General features: G+C 48.6%; 1 protein-coding gene and 1 pseudogene across 5 annotated transcripts in view; one reads left to right on the top strand and one right to left on the bottom strand.

Annotated features, from left to right (window-relative positions):
* Nucleotides 1-15655, bottom strand: part of LOC111162178 (integrin subunit alpha L) — a 39314-nt gene extending 23659 nt beyond the window's left edge. For 4 of the 5 annotated variants that reach the window (XM_022526388.1, XM_022526389.1, XM_022526390.1 and 1 more), the window contains exons 1-11: nucleotides 15469-15655; nucleotides 14308-14410; nucleotides 13348-13442; nucleotides 13168-13235; nucleotides 11822-11939; nucleotides 11566-11696; nucleotides 10449-10594; nucleotides 5572-5704; nucleotides 5272-5422; nucleotides 2421-2494; nucleotides 2204-2336 (exon numbers count right to left, since the gene is read on the bottom strand). In XM_022526388.1, coding sequence (XP_022382096.1) covers nucleotides 2204-2336; nucleotides 2421-2494; nucleotides 5272-5422; nucleotides 5572-5704; nucleotides 10449-10594; nucleotides 11566-11696; nucleotides 11822-11939; nucleotides 13168-13235; nucleotides 13348-13442; nucleotides 14308-14410; nucleotides 15469-15523 — 1207 coding nt within the window. In that variant the 5' untranslated portion in view covers nucleotides 15524-15655. The remainder of the gene's footprint in view (nucleotides 1-2203; nucleotides 2337-2420; nucleotides 2495-5271; nucleotides 5423-5571; nucleotides 5705-10448; nucleotides 10595-11565; nucleotides 11697-11821; nucleotides 11940-13167; nucleotides 13236-13347; nucleotides 13443-14307; nucleotides 14411-15468) is intronic. The other variant, XM_022526393.1, reaches the window with a different exon arrangement.
* LOC111162337 lies at nucleotides 6048-9526 on the top strand (annotated as a pseudogene).
* Nucleotides 15656-16357: the final 702 nt, after the last annotated feature.

Raw genomic sequence — 16357 nt, 5'->3', positions numbered from 1 at the left:
CCAAGATCATTTATATATATATTTATTTATTTATTTATGTTAGCAGGAATTGAAAATTTTTTCTTTTTTCTCTTTTTCTTTAATCATGTCCATATATACACAATATATGCAGCGTGTGTGTGTGTGTGTGTGTGTGTGTGTGTGTGTGTGTGTGTGTGTGTCTAGTGGGACCGGTGCCTAATTAGAGAGTAAAATATGGATTATTTTTTCTTGAACCATCAATGTTGCTGGCTGGCTCGCAGAACACTGTGGGATGCAAAGCTCCTTGAAGGTGATAGTGTAGGAGCTAAGTGTAATAGGGCCGCCGGCGGGGCGGCGGTTGGTTGAACAACCAACTTTTGATTTCAGCTCAGATCATGATCTTGGGATCCTGGAATGGAGCCCCGCGTCAGGCTCCGTGCTCAATGGGGAGTCACCTCCAGGACTCTCTCTCTCCCTCTGCCCCTCCCCCCCTGGCTTGTTCGCTCTGGAATGCACGTGCTCTCTATCTCTAACAAAAACATAGAAATATTTTTTATTTTTATATTTTATTATATTATATTTTAATTATATTAAAAAATAAATAGTGTACGTAATAAAGATACCTACTAGCATGGTTATAGTAAGAATAAAATGAGATAAAATTTGTCAATGCATGTCATGCGCTTAGACCAGTGCCTGACACATAATACTCAGTAAAGAATGTCAAAAGGGAGAGAGAGAGAAAGTCATGGAGGGTAGCTTTCCTTAGAAGAGTAGATGCAAGATGAAGGGCACTAATTTTCCCAAGGAAATTATGTAATGAAGTCTTTGTTTCTGAGAGTTTATTTTTTAAATTTTTTATAAAGCATAGATACATTTTTAAGATTTTATTTATTTATTTGTCAGAGGGACAGAGAGAGAGAGAGAGCACAAGCAGGGGGAGTGGCAGGCAGAGGAAGAAGTGGGCTCCCTGCCCAGCAGGGAGCCCACTTGCGGGGCTCAATCCCAGGACCCTGGGATCATGACCTGAGCTGAAGGCAGATGCCCAACCGACTGAACCACCCAGGCATCCCTGTTCTGCGAGTTTAATAAAGACATGGCCCGCCCCTATACACTGGTCATGGATGAGGCAGGGTGAGAGGGTTTCTAGGTAGAGCCTGGAAGCAGTCCTATCCCAGGGCTCTTGAAGCCAGTCTGTGCCTTGACACAGGTTGACTACATGAGCATGAACCAGAAGAGCTATAACCTCTGTGCACAAGAGTAAGGCCTCTCTGTGCCTGAGACTGTCAACCCCTTGGGTTGACCAGCAGCCCCAGAACTGTGCAGGACAAGCTCACAACAGGGACACCATGAGTCAGAGAGAAGCAACTGCAACTGTGGACTGACCAGGTGCCTTTTTTCCGCCCTTGGCATCTGAAGAACTCTTGAGGTGAATCAACCTTGGAGTTCGTGGGCAATTCTAGAGAAGGAAGCCTCAAGGAGGACCCTCAGGTCCCCCTACTAATGAGGCAGGCTGCTGTAAAATGGACCCAGAATTTAATTTATGGGTAAGACACAGAGAGGTCGCTGAGTAGGCAAGCTTGAACAAGCTTTGGATGGGACGGTTTGAACAATGCTGGCTGGCACTGGTCTACAAAGGGTGGTCCTTAGCTAACTAGAGATTCATGTCGGGGGGAATACTGGCTTGGTGTGTGAAAGTTGGGTAAAGAAGGTGGCTGGGGATACGGGCTCAGGGTTGGCTGGCTGGCAAACTGCTCACAGGCCCCTTGTTCACTATCTGTAGGAGTTAGCTAGCCCTGGGAGGGGCAGTGTCTCTGGGATTCACAAGGCCTCAAGATGTCCAAGCATCATAAAATTCAGAAAACAAAAACATGACTACTACACAGCAGAGGAGATATTAAGGGGAAAATTAAGAACATTATAGCCCTGGGGCACCTGGGTGGCTCAGTGGGTTAAGCCTCTGCCTTTGGCTCAGGTCATGATCTCAGGGTCCTGGGATCGAGCCCCACATCGGGCTCTCTGCTCAGCGGGGAGCCTACTTCCCTCTCTCTCTCTCTGCCTGCCTCTCTGCCTACTTGTGATAAGTAAAATCTTAAAAAAAAAAAAAAAAGAACATTGCAGCCCTATTTAAACTCTGAGTTTGTTCATGCTGGTTGCTTAACTACCTTCATTACGGTTTTGAAAGCTGTTCTGAGTGACCCTGGCCCCTCAGACCAAAAGAAAGCAGCAGAAAAGTACTCACCCAAATAGCCTGATCTCGCTTCCGGTGTCAGTGGCTCATTTCCAACAAAATTATCATCCTGCAGGTCTGCCGTCAGGTCTAGGAAGCCCCCAGCCCAGTCCTTGGCTCCAACCGCCCCAACGACGCCATGGCCCTGCCCAGGAAGGAGACGAGCAGGCTTAGCCTAGTGCCCACAACATCCTTCAGCCCACCCCCCCACTTCAGGGCCGCCACTCACGTGGCTGAGGTCAGCGCTGATCCCGCTAGAGGACAGCTCCATGTTGAAGGATGTCAGGTCCTGTTTGCTGGTGCCTAGGGACGAGGTAAAGAGAATGGGTGGACACTCGAGGAAAGACCGAGAAAGAAGCATGGCACCGGCCTTTGGGCAAGGTAGAAACCACCTGCACGCCCGTCAGACTGGGCAGTGACATGGGCTGAGCTCAGTGTGAACCCGGGCAAACAAGTAGCTCTGTGGTTCTGCTCCCACTCAGGCTTCCCCACCACATCACCAAATCAGGATGGTTTTAGGTTCAAAATGCATCTGCGGCCTTCTCTGAAGAGCGTGCAGGCCACCACACAGGGCCCAGCCATCCTCGCCTTTTGCCTGACAACTGTCCTCACTTACCCATTCAGCCCCTGACTTCGTTCTTCCTCTTGTCGTGTCTTTTTTCTGCAGAGCAAGCTGGAGTAATCTTTTGAAAAAATGTCTATCAGACCACATGTTTCCGTTTCTCAAAAACCCTTCATCCCTTGCCATCGCTCTTTAGATCAAAACCCCAGCTGCTTATAAGGAACTGGAAGGCCTGGCCTCTCTCTCCCACGTTGTCTCCCTTGCTCATCAGCTCCTGTCATGCTGACCTTTTTTCTGTTCCTCCGGCTCGCCTGCCCTTCCCCACCTCTGGGCCCCATGCTGGCTCTTCTCCGACTTCAACGGTCTTTGCCCACATTCCTCACGTGGCTGTTCGAGTCTCATCTTTCGTGTCTCGGTTCGAATGTCATCTCAGAGTGAATTCTACCTCCGTTAAAAAATAAAGCATCTAGAAAGGCCTTTTGAAAAGCCCATCTCACGCGGCTTCCCCCAGTGAAATCTTTCTATCCAGTTTATTAATTTCCTTTACAGCACCTATCATCATCTCTAATTACCCTGTTCTTTTGTTTTCTGCCTTTCTTTATCCAACCTGAATATGAGCCCCACGTTGACAATATCCCTGAGTGTATTTTTTGCTTTACTTTATTTATTTATTTGACAGAGAGATAGCACAAGTAAGCAGAGCATCAGACAGAGGGAGAGGGAGAAGCAGGCTCTCCACCGAGCAGGGAGCCCGATGTGGGGCTCCATCCCAGGAATCATGACCTGAGCTGAATGCCACCGCCCAACTGACTGAGCCACCCAGGTGCCCCTGAATGTCTTATTCACAGTACCTGGTTAGTGCAAGCCTGAATTAATAAAATGAAAATCATCCCACCAGCCTTGCAAAGCTTCTGAGAGGAAGGAATTAAATGATATAGAAAAAGTGCCTGTTACCTTGTAAAGCTTTCAAGAAACACAGCAATTACCATGATTTTGCTCATTGTTCGTTCACTGCATAAATAATACTGCACATAATTTAATACAATGTAAGCTTCGGGGCCTCTGAGAGGGAGCATACAGCCCTTAACGGCGGCACCCGGAAAGAAGCCCTCAGCCTAGACTCAGGTTTGGGGAGAACTTATCAGAGGAAGTGACATCTAAGATACTCTCTGAAGCATGAGTCAGGGCAGGTCAGGATAGACGATCAGAGCCAGAGATAACCAGCTCTGCGATTTACAGAGGGCCTGCGAGGTACCAAGCACTCTGCTAAGCTGGGGTTGGGGCTTGAATTGTGTTGTCTAAAAAAAAAAAAAAAAAAAAAAGTTATTTTCACGACCTAAGCCCTAGTACTTGAGAATATGACCTTGTTTGGAAATAGGGTCTTTACAATGCACTCGGGTTAAAATGAGGTCACTGGGGTAGGCCTCGATCCAACAGGATCCAATATTTTATAGTGTCCCTATGAAAGAGGGAAGTGTGGACACAGACAGACACGCACAGAGAGAAGAGGACGTGAGGACAGACATGCAGGGGCTTGTAGACACGCAGATGACAGAAGTGATGCAGCCACAAGCCAAGGGATGCCAGGGACTGCTGTGGACGCCAGAAGTTAGAAGAGGCGTGAAGTGTTCTCTCTAAGACCTGTCAGAAAGAGCCTGCCCCCGTCGGCCCCTTGACCTCCGACTTCTGGCCTCCCGAAGCACAAGACACTAAATTCCTATTGGTTTAAGCCTCTCGGTTTTTGGTACTTTGGTACAACAGCCCTAGGAAACTAATACAACAGTCAAACCTCCCAAAGCTGTGAGACTGATATTATTAGCCCCAGTTAGTGGAGAACTCAGCAAGCCTCAGAGAGAGAAAGTAACCTGGCTGAGGTCACACAGCAAAGGCAGAATGCCTTCCTGAGTGGTCTGCCCAGTCCCATTATATACACCACTTGCTTCTTCAACCGAACCAAACACAAAGCCCGTGTTCTAGCACAGGGGCCTTCCCAGAGGGAATCCTGTAGCTTTCAGCAGACCGGGATTCCTGGGAAAATACCCCCCACCCAGAGCAAGTCCTCCATCCCAAGACTGCAGTCCAAACCTTCTCTTACTGCAGACCAAGAGGGCCTGTGGGCTCCCTGCACTTGGTCCCCAGCCCACTAGTCCACCTTAAGTAAGTGGAGACAAGGGAAAATGAGGGAGCTGAGTCAGGTTGGGGAGGGTGGGAAATTCTACTTCTTCCGCAGGCCTCGGTTAACAACAGCAAGCTAGAGGTCAGTTCGGGGCCTCACCCTGGCCCCAGCTGAGTTTTATGAGGAAGATGGAATTTCAGGGGGAAACAGAGGCTGCTCCTCAAGGGTCCCTCCCCCAAATCCCCCCCCAAGGCCCTTTTCCAGGAGAGCCCTTCTTACAGCCTCAGACACTCTGAGCTCCTGTTACCACCATCACCCAGCATGTCGCTAGTCTGATTGTCCCAGATGAGCTTCTGTAAGCGACTTCCCCTCTCTCTCCCCAACCCCGGGTTTGCCACTCACCCTCAATGACATAGATCTTCTTTTGCAGCTCAGTGAACAGATCTTTAAGCTTCTCAAACGTGTCCAGGATCTTTACAAAATCCTTCGCAGGTTTTGAGGCAAATTCATGGAGCCTTTCCTGACTTTCCTTGGTCTCAAAATGCTTCCCAATCTGTGAGAAAGTGAAGACTGGAGAGTTGGCGTCCCCAGATTCACAGATAAGGCCCTGCCTCTCCCCCCCTACCCAGGAGAAAGGGGAGTGGGGATCGGGAACAGGAGAGGCAGGATAGGACTTGGGAAGTGGCCAGCACCCGACCATACCCCGATGATGTAGCGGGTGATGTCTTTGGCTGAGTCAATGTTGGCGTGGTCAGTGGCTTCCCCATCAGTGATGATGATAAGCACTTTGGTGGCATCTGGCCGGGCCCCCAGGTCTTGCCGGAACACCTCTGTCCTGTGTCCCAGAAAAGGCACATGTGAAAGTCTCCCCCACATCATGTGGGCTCCCCCCACTCACTCAGCTCATTAAGTCACTGTCCTGCTGGTTATGCAAAAGCCCTTCTCCCATCCTCCAGGCAGGCAGGTGTTCCCAGACTTCCAAGTTCTCTTCTGAACTTCCTACCTCACCCCGGCTGCCACCCCCCTCCTTCCAGACCAGTAGTCTTTGATGGAACTCTGGGTTGCCAGGGGTTGTCCTGGAGCCCATGGGCAGTGACAGGGAGGCTTTGTGAGGAGACACTCTGGGCTTCCTACTCTCCAGTTCAACCACACAACAACTACCCTTTTATTGGGTAGACATGTTGGGGATCCAGGTGCAATTTCAATATGGAAAACGGGCTCCACGGCTAGAGAAACTTGGGAAGTCATGCTTCCAGAACAAGCTCATCTGGCAGCGCCCCACCATTGATGGCCAGGCTGCCTGTAGGTGTCTCTGCTACAGCAAGTCTCCCAGGGAATGGAAGTCACCTATTTCGTTTCAGTTTTCCCCAGATCACGAGTTCCCCAGGGGAGGAACATATCTGGTTTGCTCCTGTGTCTCTGGCTCCTGACACAGGGCAGGTGCTCAGCGCATATGACATAAAAGGGAGAAGGGAGTCCTGAACACTGGACAGGCCCATGCTCCAAAGTCGCACCTGCCCACGGCCTCCTTCTGGATGAAGACAGGGTGCCCACAGTTTCTGTTAGGACAGTAGTTCTCCCTGTGCCATCTGATCCTTTCCTCCCCACCCCACAGCTCACTAGAGATGGACAATTAATCCAAGAGCAGCCAGTCTACACAGACTACAGCCCTTGACTTATGACATAACCTGACTTGGGAGGAGAAGCTGAAAGTCACACAGCAGGGTTGGGGGGGGTGGAAAGTGACAGGTGGAGAAGCTCTGATGGGGCAGGGCCAAGGCCTCTGTTCCATCTTGGGTGCAAATTGTTTCCCCAGCCTCTGTCCACATGGACATGGCCTCTCATGGCTCCTGTTCATGGATTTCTACCCTGGTTTAAACCGCCATCACCTCTCATCTCTATTTTTCAATAGCCTTCTACCTGGCCTTCCTGCTCCACCCCCGTCCCCTTCACAGCTTAACAGCCCTGCAACCAGAGGAATACTTCTTTAAAAATATATATTTTATTTATTTATTTGAGAGAGAGCACAAACAGGGGGTAGGCAGAGGGAGAAGCAGGCTCCCACTGAGCAGGGAGCCTGAAATAGGGCTCAATCCTAGGACCCCAGGATCATGACCTGAGTGGAAGGCAGACGCTTAACCGACTGAGCCACCCAGGCACCCCAGAGGGATCCTTTTAAAAACATAAATCAGATTATCACCCCTCTGCTCAAAACCTCCAGTGACTTCTCATCTCACTCTGAGGAAAAACCAAAGTCCTCCCTATGGCCTCAAAGGCCCTAAGTGCTCTGGACTCCCACGGTCTCTCCGACCTCGTCTCCTACTACTTTTCGCCTTCACTTACTTCTCCCCAGTCACACTGTTGTCCTGGTTCTTCTTGGAACATCCCAAGCATTTACTATTCCCTCTGCCTGGAATGGTCTTCCCAGGTATTGGCATGGCTGCTTCCTCGCCTCCAACCAGTCTTTGTGCAAATGTAACCTTCCCTCATCTTCCTACTGCCTACTGTTTTCTTTCTCTTTATAAACCTTCCATCTTCAGGAGCCTGGGTGGCTCAGTGAGTTAAGCCTCTGCCTTTGGCTCAGGTCATGATCTCAGGGTCCTGGGATTGAGTCCCGCATCGGGCTCTCTGCTCAGCAGGGAGCCTGCTTCCTCCTTTCTCTCTCTGCCTGCCTCTCTGCCTACTTGTGATCTCTCTCTGTCAAATAAATAAATAAAAATATAAAATACATATATTAAAAGAAACAAAAACAAAAACTTCCATCTTCTACTACATTATCTAATTTACACACTGATCCTGTCTATTGCGTTTCTCTTCCCTAATATAATGTTAAACCATCAAGAGAGTAGAGACTTTTGTTTCATTCGTTGCTATAGTCCCAGAACCCAGAACATGACAAACAACAACCCATAGGCCAAAGCCAGCCCACAGATCACTTCTGTGTATGGTCCATGAGCTAAAAATGGTATTTACATTTCTGGGACCCCAGAATCCATGTCTGTGCCATGTGACTTGATGCCTAAGGCAGAGCTGAGTGGACCTGTAGACACCCAGCCTCAGCCAATCAGATTTTCTCTCCTGGAAGCTGGAATTCAGTTTGGTCACCTGGACTGAGGAGCCAAGGCTGTCATTTTTTTTTTCTGGTGGACTTGCCTTGCCATGTACCCACCAAAGCTGTCTACAAAGAGAAGAATGAAGTGGACATGACAGGTCAAGTGAGCCTCAGAAGAAAAGGGCTGGGAACACTTCTGTAGAGCCTTGAGAAGAGTCATCCCATGCATATTTAACTTATGCAAATCCAGCTGTACAATCTTGGCGAAGAAATAAGAATCAGAAAAATAAGTGTCATGGCCCAGGAAATCCTTCCTGCTTTTTGACTTAATTTTTGTGTATGACAGGGGCAGCATGAGAAGGAAAGATACAATTCTCTTATTTCCCAAATCGTTTTCAGGTTCTCTGACCACTTTAACGTGTAAAGACAGATATTTCTATTTTTAAAATTGTTGTTACTACTACTATTATTATTATTTTAAGTAGGCTCCTTGCCCAGCACGGAGCCCAGAGTGGGGCTTGGACACCTGAGCTGTGATCAAGAGTCAGACACTTAACCTACTGAGCCACCCAGGTGCCCCATAGGTATTTTTAAAAAATATATAACACGGGCTCCTGGGAGTTGTAGTTCATTCCACTGGCACTGCTGTGGCTCGATGCTGGCCTCTGTCTGTGGCACGTGCCACTGTGGGGCTTAAGAACAGCCCATGGATGAATTCTATGAAGAGGTGGGGATTAGGGTCATACGGCAGGCGAGGCCGTGTTTGGATTTCCAACAGCCACTCTGCTGGACTCTCATGGAAGATAGGCCCAGAGTGTAGTATTTTTCAGTGACCATGATGACAGAAGCCCAATGCAAATATGATCACTCTGAGGCCATGGGATCCTCCAGCTGGGATTTCCAGAATTCCTTTGAAGGGAGAAACTGGAACAAAAATCCCCAGATTCTAAGACACTATAGGAAGATTCACCTGGAGACAGAGGGTCTATGAGTGTCATGAACGTGCAAAATCCTTAGGGCAAAAAGGCAGTCTAACCTTGCACAAGAGAATCCACACTAGTCCGAAGCCTTTTGAGTGTACCTATTGGGGAAACAGCTTCGGGGCCAAGGGCAATCTTGTTACATATCAGCAAATATACACAGGAGAGAAGCCAATCAGAGCAAGGAGTGCTAGAAAAACTCTAGTCAATGAGGTAGTCTGGCCATTAGTGAGAGAACCCACACTGGACAGAAACCCTATGAGTAGGCTATTTGTCAGAGAAGCTTCAGAAATCAAACCTGCTGTTCATAGAAGAGTCCATAGTGGTGAAAAGCCCTATAGATATGGCCAGTGTGGAAAAGCCTTCAGTCAGAAAGGAAGGTGAATTGGTCACATCAGTGTCCACACAGGCCTGAAACTCTATGCCTGTACGAAGCGTAAGGAGAGTTTCCACACCAGGGAGCATCTGTCTCCTGCAAGGCAAAATCCACACAAGAGAGACACCCCAGCTGTGTGTCCCATGTGGGAAAAGCTTCACTCAGAGAGGGAGTTTGGCTGTGCACCAGCGAAGCTGCTCAAAAGACTCGCTCTTCGATTACTCTCTTCAAAGGAGTTTCTCTTTATGAATGAAAAGTACAAAATCCTCAGATCAAGCAACCCATCCCATTCTACAGAATGATGGAGACTCTTCCAGAAAGACCATCATTGAGTTGGGCAAACTGATTTTTCTCCTTTCCCCCAAATGAGTATGAAAATTAAATGTCTTGTTTATAATCATTAACCAAAAAAAAATCAAATAAAATATACAATATGGCCTTTCAGCACAATCTAACTGCATTCATCCAGGCCTCAATTGAAACACAGCCACCTGGTCTACCTCCAGGAGGAAGACCTTCTAGAGCAGATTTAGGAAATCAGGATATGCCAGCTTCCAATGAGGGACTCGAGTATACTGAATTTTATGAATAATTCAAGGAATTCCTCAAGGAGAATTTTCACTAGCAGAGATTTTTGTTCACCTGCTGACTTCCAAAGCTGATCCCCAACTCATATGTGACCCAACCATGGCTGTCATGTTCACGATCACTTTCCAAGTTCTTAGTACTAGATCCTCGTGAGGTTTGGCATTACTCCCTGTCCCAAAGGTTCATGATCTACCCCTGCGTCCTCCCAAGAATTGCCGTTGGGGATTTAGTTAGTATGAAGTAGATTCCTGGACTAGGGGATCCTGGGAGACTCAGTCAGTTAAGCATCAGGTCATGATCCCTGGGTTCTGGGATTGAGTCCCGCAATTAGGCTCCCTGTTCAGTGGGGATCCTGCTTCTCCCCACCCCCGCTGCCTATCCCCCTGCTCATGCTTTCTCCTTCTCTTAAGTAAATAAGTAAAATCCTTTTAAAAAATGAAAGAACCTGGACTAACATGGCTCCACTTGAATTCCTACAATAGCCTGCCCCTTGCTAAGCCCATCTGTTGAGTTCCTATACGCTGCAACCTGAGGGGGTCAGTGCAACTGACACGTGGGCTGTCTCCCACAAATGGGGACTCACGCGACATAGTTGATGGCACCAAAGGTGTTGGTCAGTTGGCGCATGTGTTCTACTTTGCCCAGCAGAACATCAGGGTTCTTCGTCTTAACATAATCCAAGAAATTAAATTCTGTTTTGTGGTCCGTGGAAAACTGAACGGCAGCAAACTAGAAAAAGAAGGAAGAAATGAAATATCACTTCATATCCCTTCCTATTTGTCTGCTCCAATCTATTTTTTTTACTTTTTTTAAAGATTTTATTTATCTATTTGACAGACAGAGATCACAAGTAGGCAGAGAGGCAGGCAGAGACACAGAGAGAGGGAAGCACGCTACCTGCTAAGCAGACAGCCTGACAGGGGGCTCGATCCCAGGACCCAGAGATCACAACCTGAGCCTAAGGCAGAGGTTTAACCGACTGAGCCACCCAGGCGCCCCTCACTTTATTTTTAAGTAATCTCTATCCCCAACATGGGGCTCAAACTCATAACCCCCTTGCTCTTCCAACTGTGCCATCCAGGGGCCCCTTCTAGTCAATTTCTTATCTGGGACCTGGGTAACCCAACCCCACATTCCTGCCTCAGAGCATTCTTTTGAAAATGAAGTAATATATACACAAACACAGAAATAAAATTAACTAAACCCCTGATCCATTATGTAGTGCCATCTGCTGAACTCCTATCCTCTGGGGATGGTTCTGCTGAGGGACCCCGCTAAGCTGGATACAGCTGGTTGGGCCACACATGCCACTCAGCTGAGGCTAGGCCAGTGAGAATCTATTCTCCAAGAGTTTGAAATTTGCAAAAGGAGGGGTTGGTGGAGAGGACGGGAAAACCCTCCTGAAACTTTAATTTGTGAGCTTAGGAGCTTTCCACAGGCCCATGTGATCCAAAGAAGCTGAGGGAGTCAGTGTGTGGAGAGAGAAGAGGGAAGCAAAAGCCAAAAAGAAACAGAAATGAGAACTAACAAGAATCCCAGACACTTTTTACTTCCTAGTTTCTTGTCTCTTCCAGAGGTCCAGTCCAACTATGCCTTTAGGTTCTGAAGACACCTCATAGTAAGTTTTTTCTTTTATGCCTTACGTTAGCTCAACCAGGCATCTATTGCCTACGATCAGGAGAACTAATTAATATATTTACCTGGTAGGAAGAATTGCTGAGTTTCTTCATCACATCCTTCATGAAGTCCACAATCTTCTGAAATTCATCTGTCTGCAAGCTCATTGAACCATCAAACAGGAACACCAAGTCCACGTTGCCCTTTATACATTCTAGAGAAGCCAGACACAAAGGGACTCGGTGAAATGTCTCCATGGGTTGGCGGGCCCATGCTGTTTCCATTACACGGGCAGCTACGTGGGAGAGATTTTTACCCACTGGATCCCCAGCTCCTTACCCTGATAACCAGGGCGCCCTTGCAGCACAGGACCCTTCAGATTCTGGTGGAAAATGTAACACAAGCCACTTAGGTAGACATTCTGGTCACATGTCCGAGATAGCCCAGGATCACATGCCTGAAGGAAGCAAATATTCAAAAAAAGGGGTGGGTGGGTCTTCTTCCTTTGTGTCTTCTGGGCCCCCTCAGCCAAGAACAAGAATCTTCAGAGTCACCACCCCCTGACCTCACTCCCTACAACCAACAGGTGACCAAGGCAAGGTAATTCTGCCCCAGGTCTTATAGCTGCCTCTCCATCCGTACTGCCAAAGCTGTGTGCCAGGCGAGGCTCACTGCCTACAGGATAGAGTTTAAGCTCCTGAGCTGGGCATTCATACTGTTTACAGTTGGGCCCTCTCCTACATTTCCAGGCCTATCCCCTTCCATTCCCAATCACATCTTGTTTTTAAGGCAAATCACCCACTATTCCCAGAACATACAATATTATTTATTTCATTTATGACAATATTTCCTGCCAGACTGCAATTTCTCAAAAGTCCGGGCTCATGTTATCTTTATCACTCACTTGTCTGACCCCGTAGGAGCCTAGCACATTGGCTGGCATGTAAAAGTAGCTAAGTAAACAGGTCTCCATCGATGCTAGCTAAATGCTTCACTTAGCCAGCCTTCTATCTCATACACCTGTGTCAGAAGATGCTGCTGGGATGAACTGTAAAGACCAGCAGGCTTGGAACCAAAGGGGAATTTGATTCACATCCTGGCTCTACCTCTTTAAAACCATGTGACCTTGGTCAAGCCTCTTAAGCCCTTGGGTCTCGTTTCCTTGTGTGTAAAATGTGTATAAGGATCCCTAATCCTTCCCGAGTGTACTGAAGGTTAGAAAAGAGAACTTCAGGCATTTGTGCATCACTTCCCAATTTCTGGGCATATTATGCAGACTAGTATTTATTTAATGTTTTATTTACTTCAAATTTATTTTTTATTTAAATCTTAGCCTCATCTCAAGAAATCCGATCCAAGACATCATTTATTTGATGTGTCATATATTTTTCCCAACAAACTATTAAATAAAAATATAATTATAAAACGTGGAAAGTCTGTGTACCACCAAAATTCATCTCTGTATGTCAATGGCCACAGTTCATATTTGGAAAAAGAACGACATAAGTAAGGTCTCAAAAATAGCTGGCTCATACTTGGGTTTTTAATAAACGCTGATTGATAATAAACGCAGAATCTCTCTGATGTCTGTAATCTTCTATAGGATCTTTACTCAACTTTCCCTTCCTTCTTTTCCATCTGTCTTTCTTAGCATTGACTGATATCACACTACACAAGATTCTTACCAAAAGCTTTCCACTTGTGAAGTCTGTCGCCAAGGTCATTCCCAAGTACTTGGAGATATAGCTGGAACCTGTAGGCAGCGGGAGATGGGTCTGGAGGAGCTTAGGTAATCCAGGTGTGGTGGGATCAGCCTCAACTTCACTGAGACACCATTCCTCCCAGGCCCCTCATCAGTTACTCACCACTCAGGCTTACTGGTAGGCAGTGGCCAGGGTCTGGATGGCACTGATAGAGGTTTCCTGTGCTGTTCCCCTCACCTGGAGCTCCCACGACAACCCTGATGAAAAGTCTCACCGGTGAGATGGGAATTGTCCCCGTCTTCACCCACCCACTCCTACCCATTAGGGGTTTCAGATCCACAAATATCTCAGAACATTGTAGCCAGTCCCTTTCCGGGAGGCTCAGCCCCTACCTCTTCCCTATCGAATACATCAAACTTCTAGAAAGTTAAGAATCTTTTTCATTCATAGTCTAGAAAAACTGAGGACCAGAGACTGATGTGCCAGAAGGTCAAATTATGAGTTCATTCAATAAGTCATCAACTCAAAAGTCATTTACGGGGGGCGCTTGGGTGGCTTAGCCCGCTAAGTGGTTAAGCATTTGTCTTCAGCTCATGTCATGGTCCCAGGGTCCTGGGTTAAGCCCTGCGTTGGGCTCCCTGCTCACTGGGGAGTCTGCTTCTCCCTCTCCCTCTGCCCCTCCTCTCTGCCAGTGATCTCACTGTCTCTCTCAAATAAATAAAATCTTTCTAAAAAATCATTTATGTCATATATACTACTTGCTAGGCTGGGGCATGTACTAGGGATGAGGGAGAAAAAGAAAGACACAAAATCCCTGCCATCAAGGCGCTCTCTGTCTAGTCAGAGCCCCCATGGGGAATCTGGAAGTGTTGCGAAGCCTTTTAGGGGCTGTGATATCTCCTCTTTTATTAGGCACTTGTGTGGGGATTTAACGACAGACGGTCCTCGTCCTTGTATCGGAGGGCCTCGCTCCTGTTTCTGAGAAATCCCACCGTGACTCTTCCACACAGGAAGACCCTAGGACCCTACCAGTTCCCCTGATCTGGCCCACCCCGGGTGCTGGTGTCCTGGTCCCCTGTCCTGGCTCTGCGGGGCCAGGGAGGGCCTGGGGCCACAGCTCACCCGTCTCCAACCTGCAGGACGCGGTACCCGAAATGCCTCCCGGCGTGTGGGAAGGAGAAGTTTTGCACGTGCCGCACTTCCAGATTGTAGCCGGAGGCCCTGGCTGAGGGAGACCAGGGGGTGCGGTCAGCCACTTCCGGCTGGCCAGTCCCCCGCACGTGCCCCTAGAGCCGCGAGCGCTGATTGGCCGTCGCCCACGTGCCCCCAGGGGGCGGCCGACCCATGAAGACCCGGCTCCTTCCTCGGGGTGCTCAAGCCACGAGCTCTGGAGGCAGAGCCGGACCTTCCCCCTTGGGCTTCCCCTTTCAGGAACTTGACTCCGGGGGAGAAATCTGGAAGCAGCGACGCCTTTACCACCCAGAGCCCGCTTGACCTCCCAGCAAAGAAGGAAGGATGAGGAGGCGGAGGTCCGTGAGACAGAGGCAGATGGAAGGGGCCCCTCAGGCGATGGGGTTGCCCCCTGGCAGGGTGCATCTCCCTATACACCCACTTCTCCTTTGGGCCTGAGACCCGAGATATTAGCCTCAGGCTTCTGCCACAGACTCATGGTTTCAGGATCCCCTATCTCTGTGGAACTGCTTCTCATCTAATGCTCCCTTACTGCCCACGCCACCATGCACCAGTCTCTTCCATCAGCTCTCAGATTCCCCCATGTCACCCCCCACCTGAAGCAGCCCAAGCATCCTCTACAGGTCCCCAACTGTCCCTTTGGGCCCCGCTTTCCTTCCAGGCATCAGGCTTCTTTCTGCAGCATCCTGGGATGGCAGAGAAGCTGCCCCACCATTTGTTCCATCAAACAGACTGAGGCACAGAAAGGGGAAAGGGCTGAGATGGTGGCCCACGGTCGTACCTCGAGCAGGACCAGACCCCAGCCACAGCTGCAGGTACCCATTAGCCATCTGCCTCCTTTTAAGACACCACTCCGCTTCTCTGTTGCCACCTGTGTCTCCCTTCTCTGTCTCCCCCCAGAACGTGCTTCAACTTTGGACTCTTGACTTTCTTTCCTTTCCCCGTTCCCTCCAAGATTCCTGAGCCTCACCGTCACCTATGGCCCATCCCACCCCACGGCAGCTGCTCGTTTACTCCAGTTCCACAAAGCCCTGCTGTTTCTGGCCACATATACATGTCCCTTCCCTTCCCGGCCCCTTTCCCCTTGCCTACCAAAGAGAAAAGGCCCACACAGCAGTAGCCTCATGACGGTGACGCAGGAGTTCATCTTTCCAGCTGCTGGAGGGACCTAATCCAACACTCTGGTTTCAGAGAGTCCTGGGGATTTGCCGGCAACCCAGACAGGGTGAAAGAAGGAAATGATAATGCCCCAGGGCCTCTTACAGTGGGACTTTCTCACACAGGCGACAGGCTGGTGACACTGGGTGTGGGTGAGCCTGCAGGGGTTGTGAAACCACATGGGTTGAGAGGAAGTACAAGCAGGTTAGAGACACTTCCTGTGCCCGCCTGAGTTTTCACAGCATCCAGGAGCAGACAACACAGTAGGTAGATGTCTGCTTGTCCTGCCCAGGAGCTGCCGATCCCTTGTCTTTCACCAACACACAAACCGAAGACTATAAAGCTCAGCAGAAGACTTGTCGAAGAAGCTGTGGTACAATCATAAATGAATGCCACCAAAAAAAAAAAAAAAAAATGGGGACGCCTGGGTGGCTCAATGGGTTGAGGCCTCTGCCTTCGGCTCAGGTCATGATCTCAGGGTCCTGGGATCGAGTCCCACATCGGGCTCTCTGCTCAGCGGGGAGTCTGCTTCCTCCTCTCTCTCTGCCTGCCTCTCTGCCTACTTGTGATCTTTCTCTGTGTGTCAAATAAATAAATAAAATCTTTAAAAAAAATGAGAGCGAAAGGAAGAAAAAATGTGTAAGGTAGGAAAAGGGAAGAATGACATAGTTTTCTCTTGACATTGAAGGATGCCCATAATACACCAACGGAGAAAAAAGAGAAAAAGAATATCCACAGAACAGGAGAAAATATTTGCAAATCCTGTATCTGCTATGGGACTTGTATCTAGAATATACAAAGAACTCTCATAACTCAACAGTAA

Source organism: Enhydra lutris, unplaced genomic scaffold, assembly GCF_002288905.1.
Source record: "Enhydra lutris kenyoni isolate GAN:26980312 unplaced genomic scaffold, ASM228890v2 scaffoldscaffold90, whole genome shotgun sequence".
Lineage (NCBI taxonomy): Eukaryota > Metazoa > Chordata > Mammalia > Carnivora > Mustelidae > Enhydra > Enhydra lutris.
This window is presented reverse-complemented; position numbering and strand designations above follow the sequence as displayed.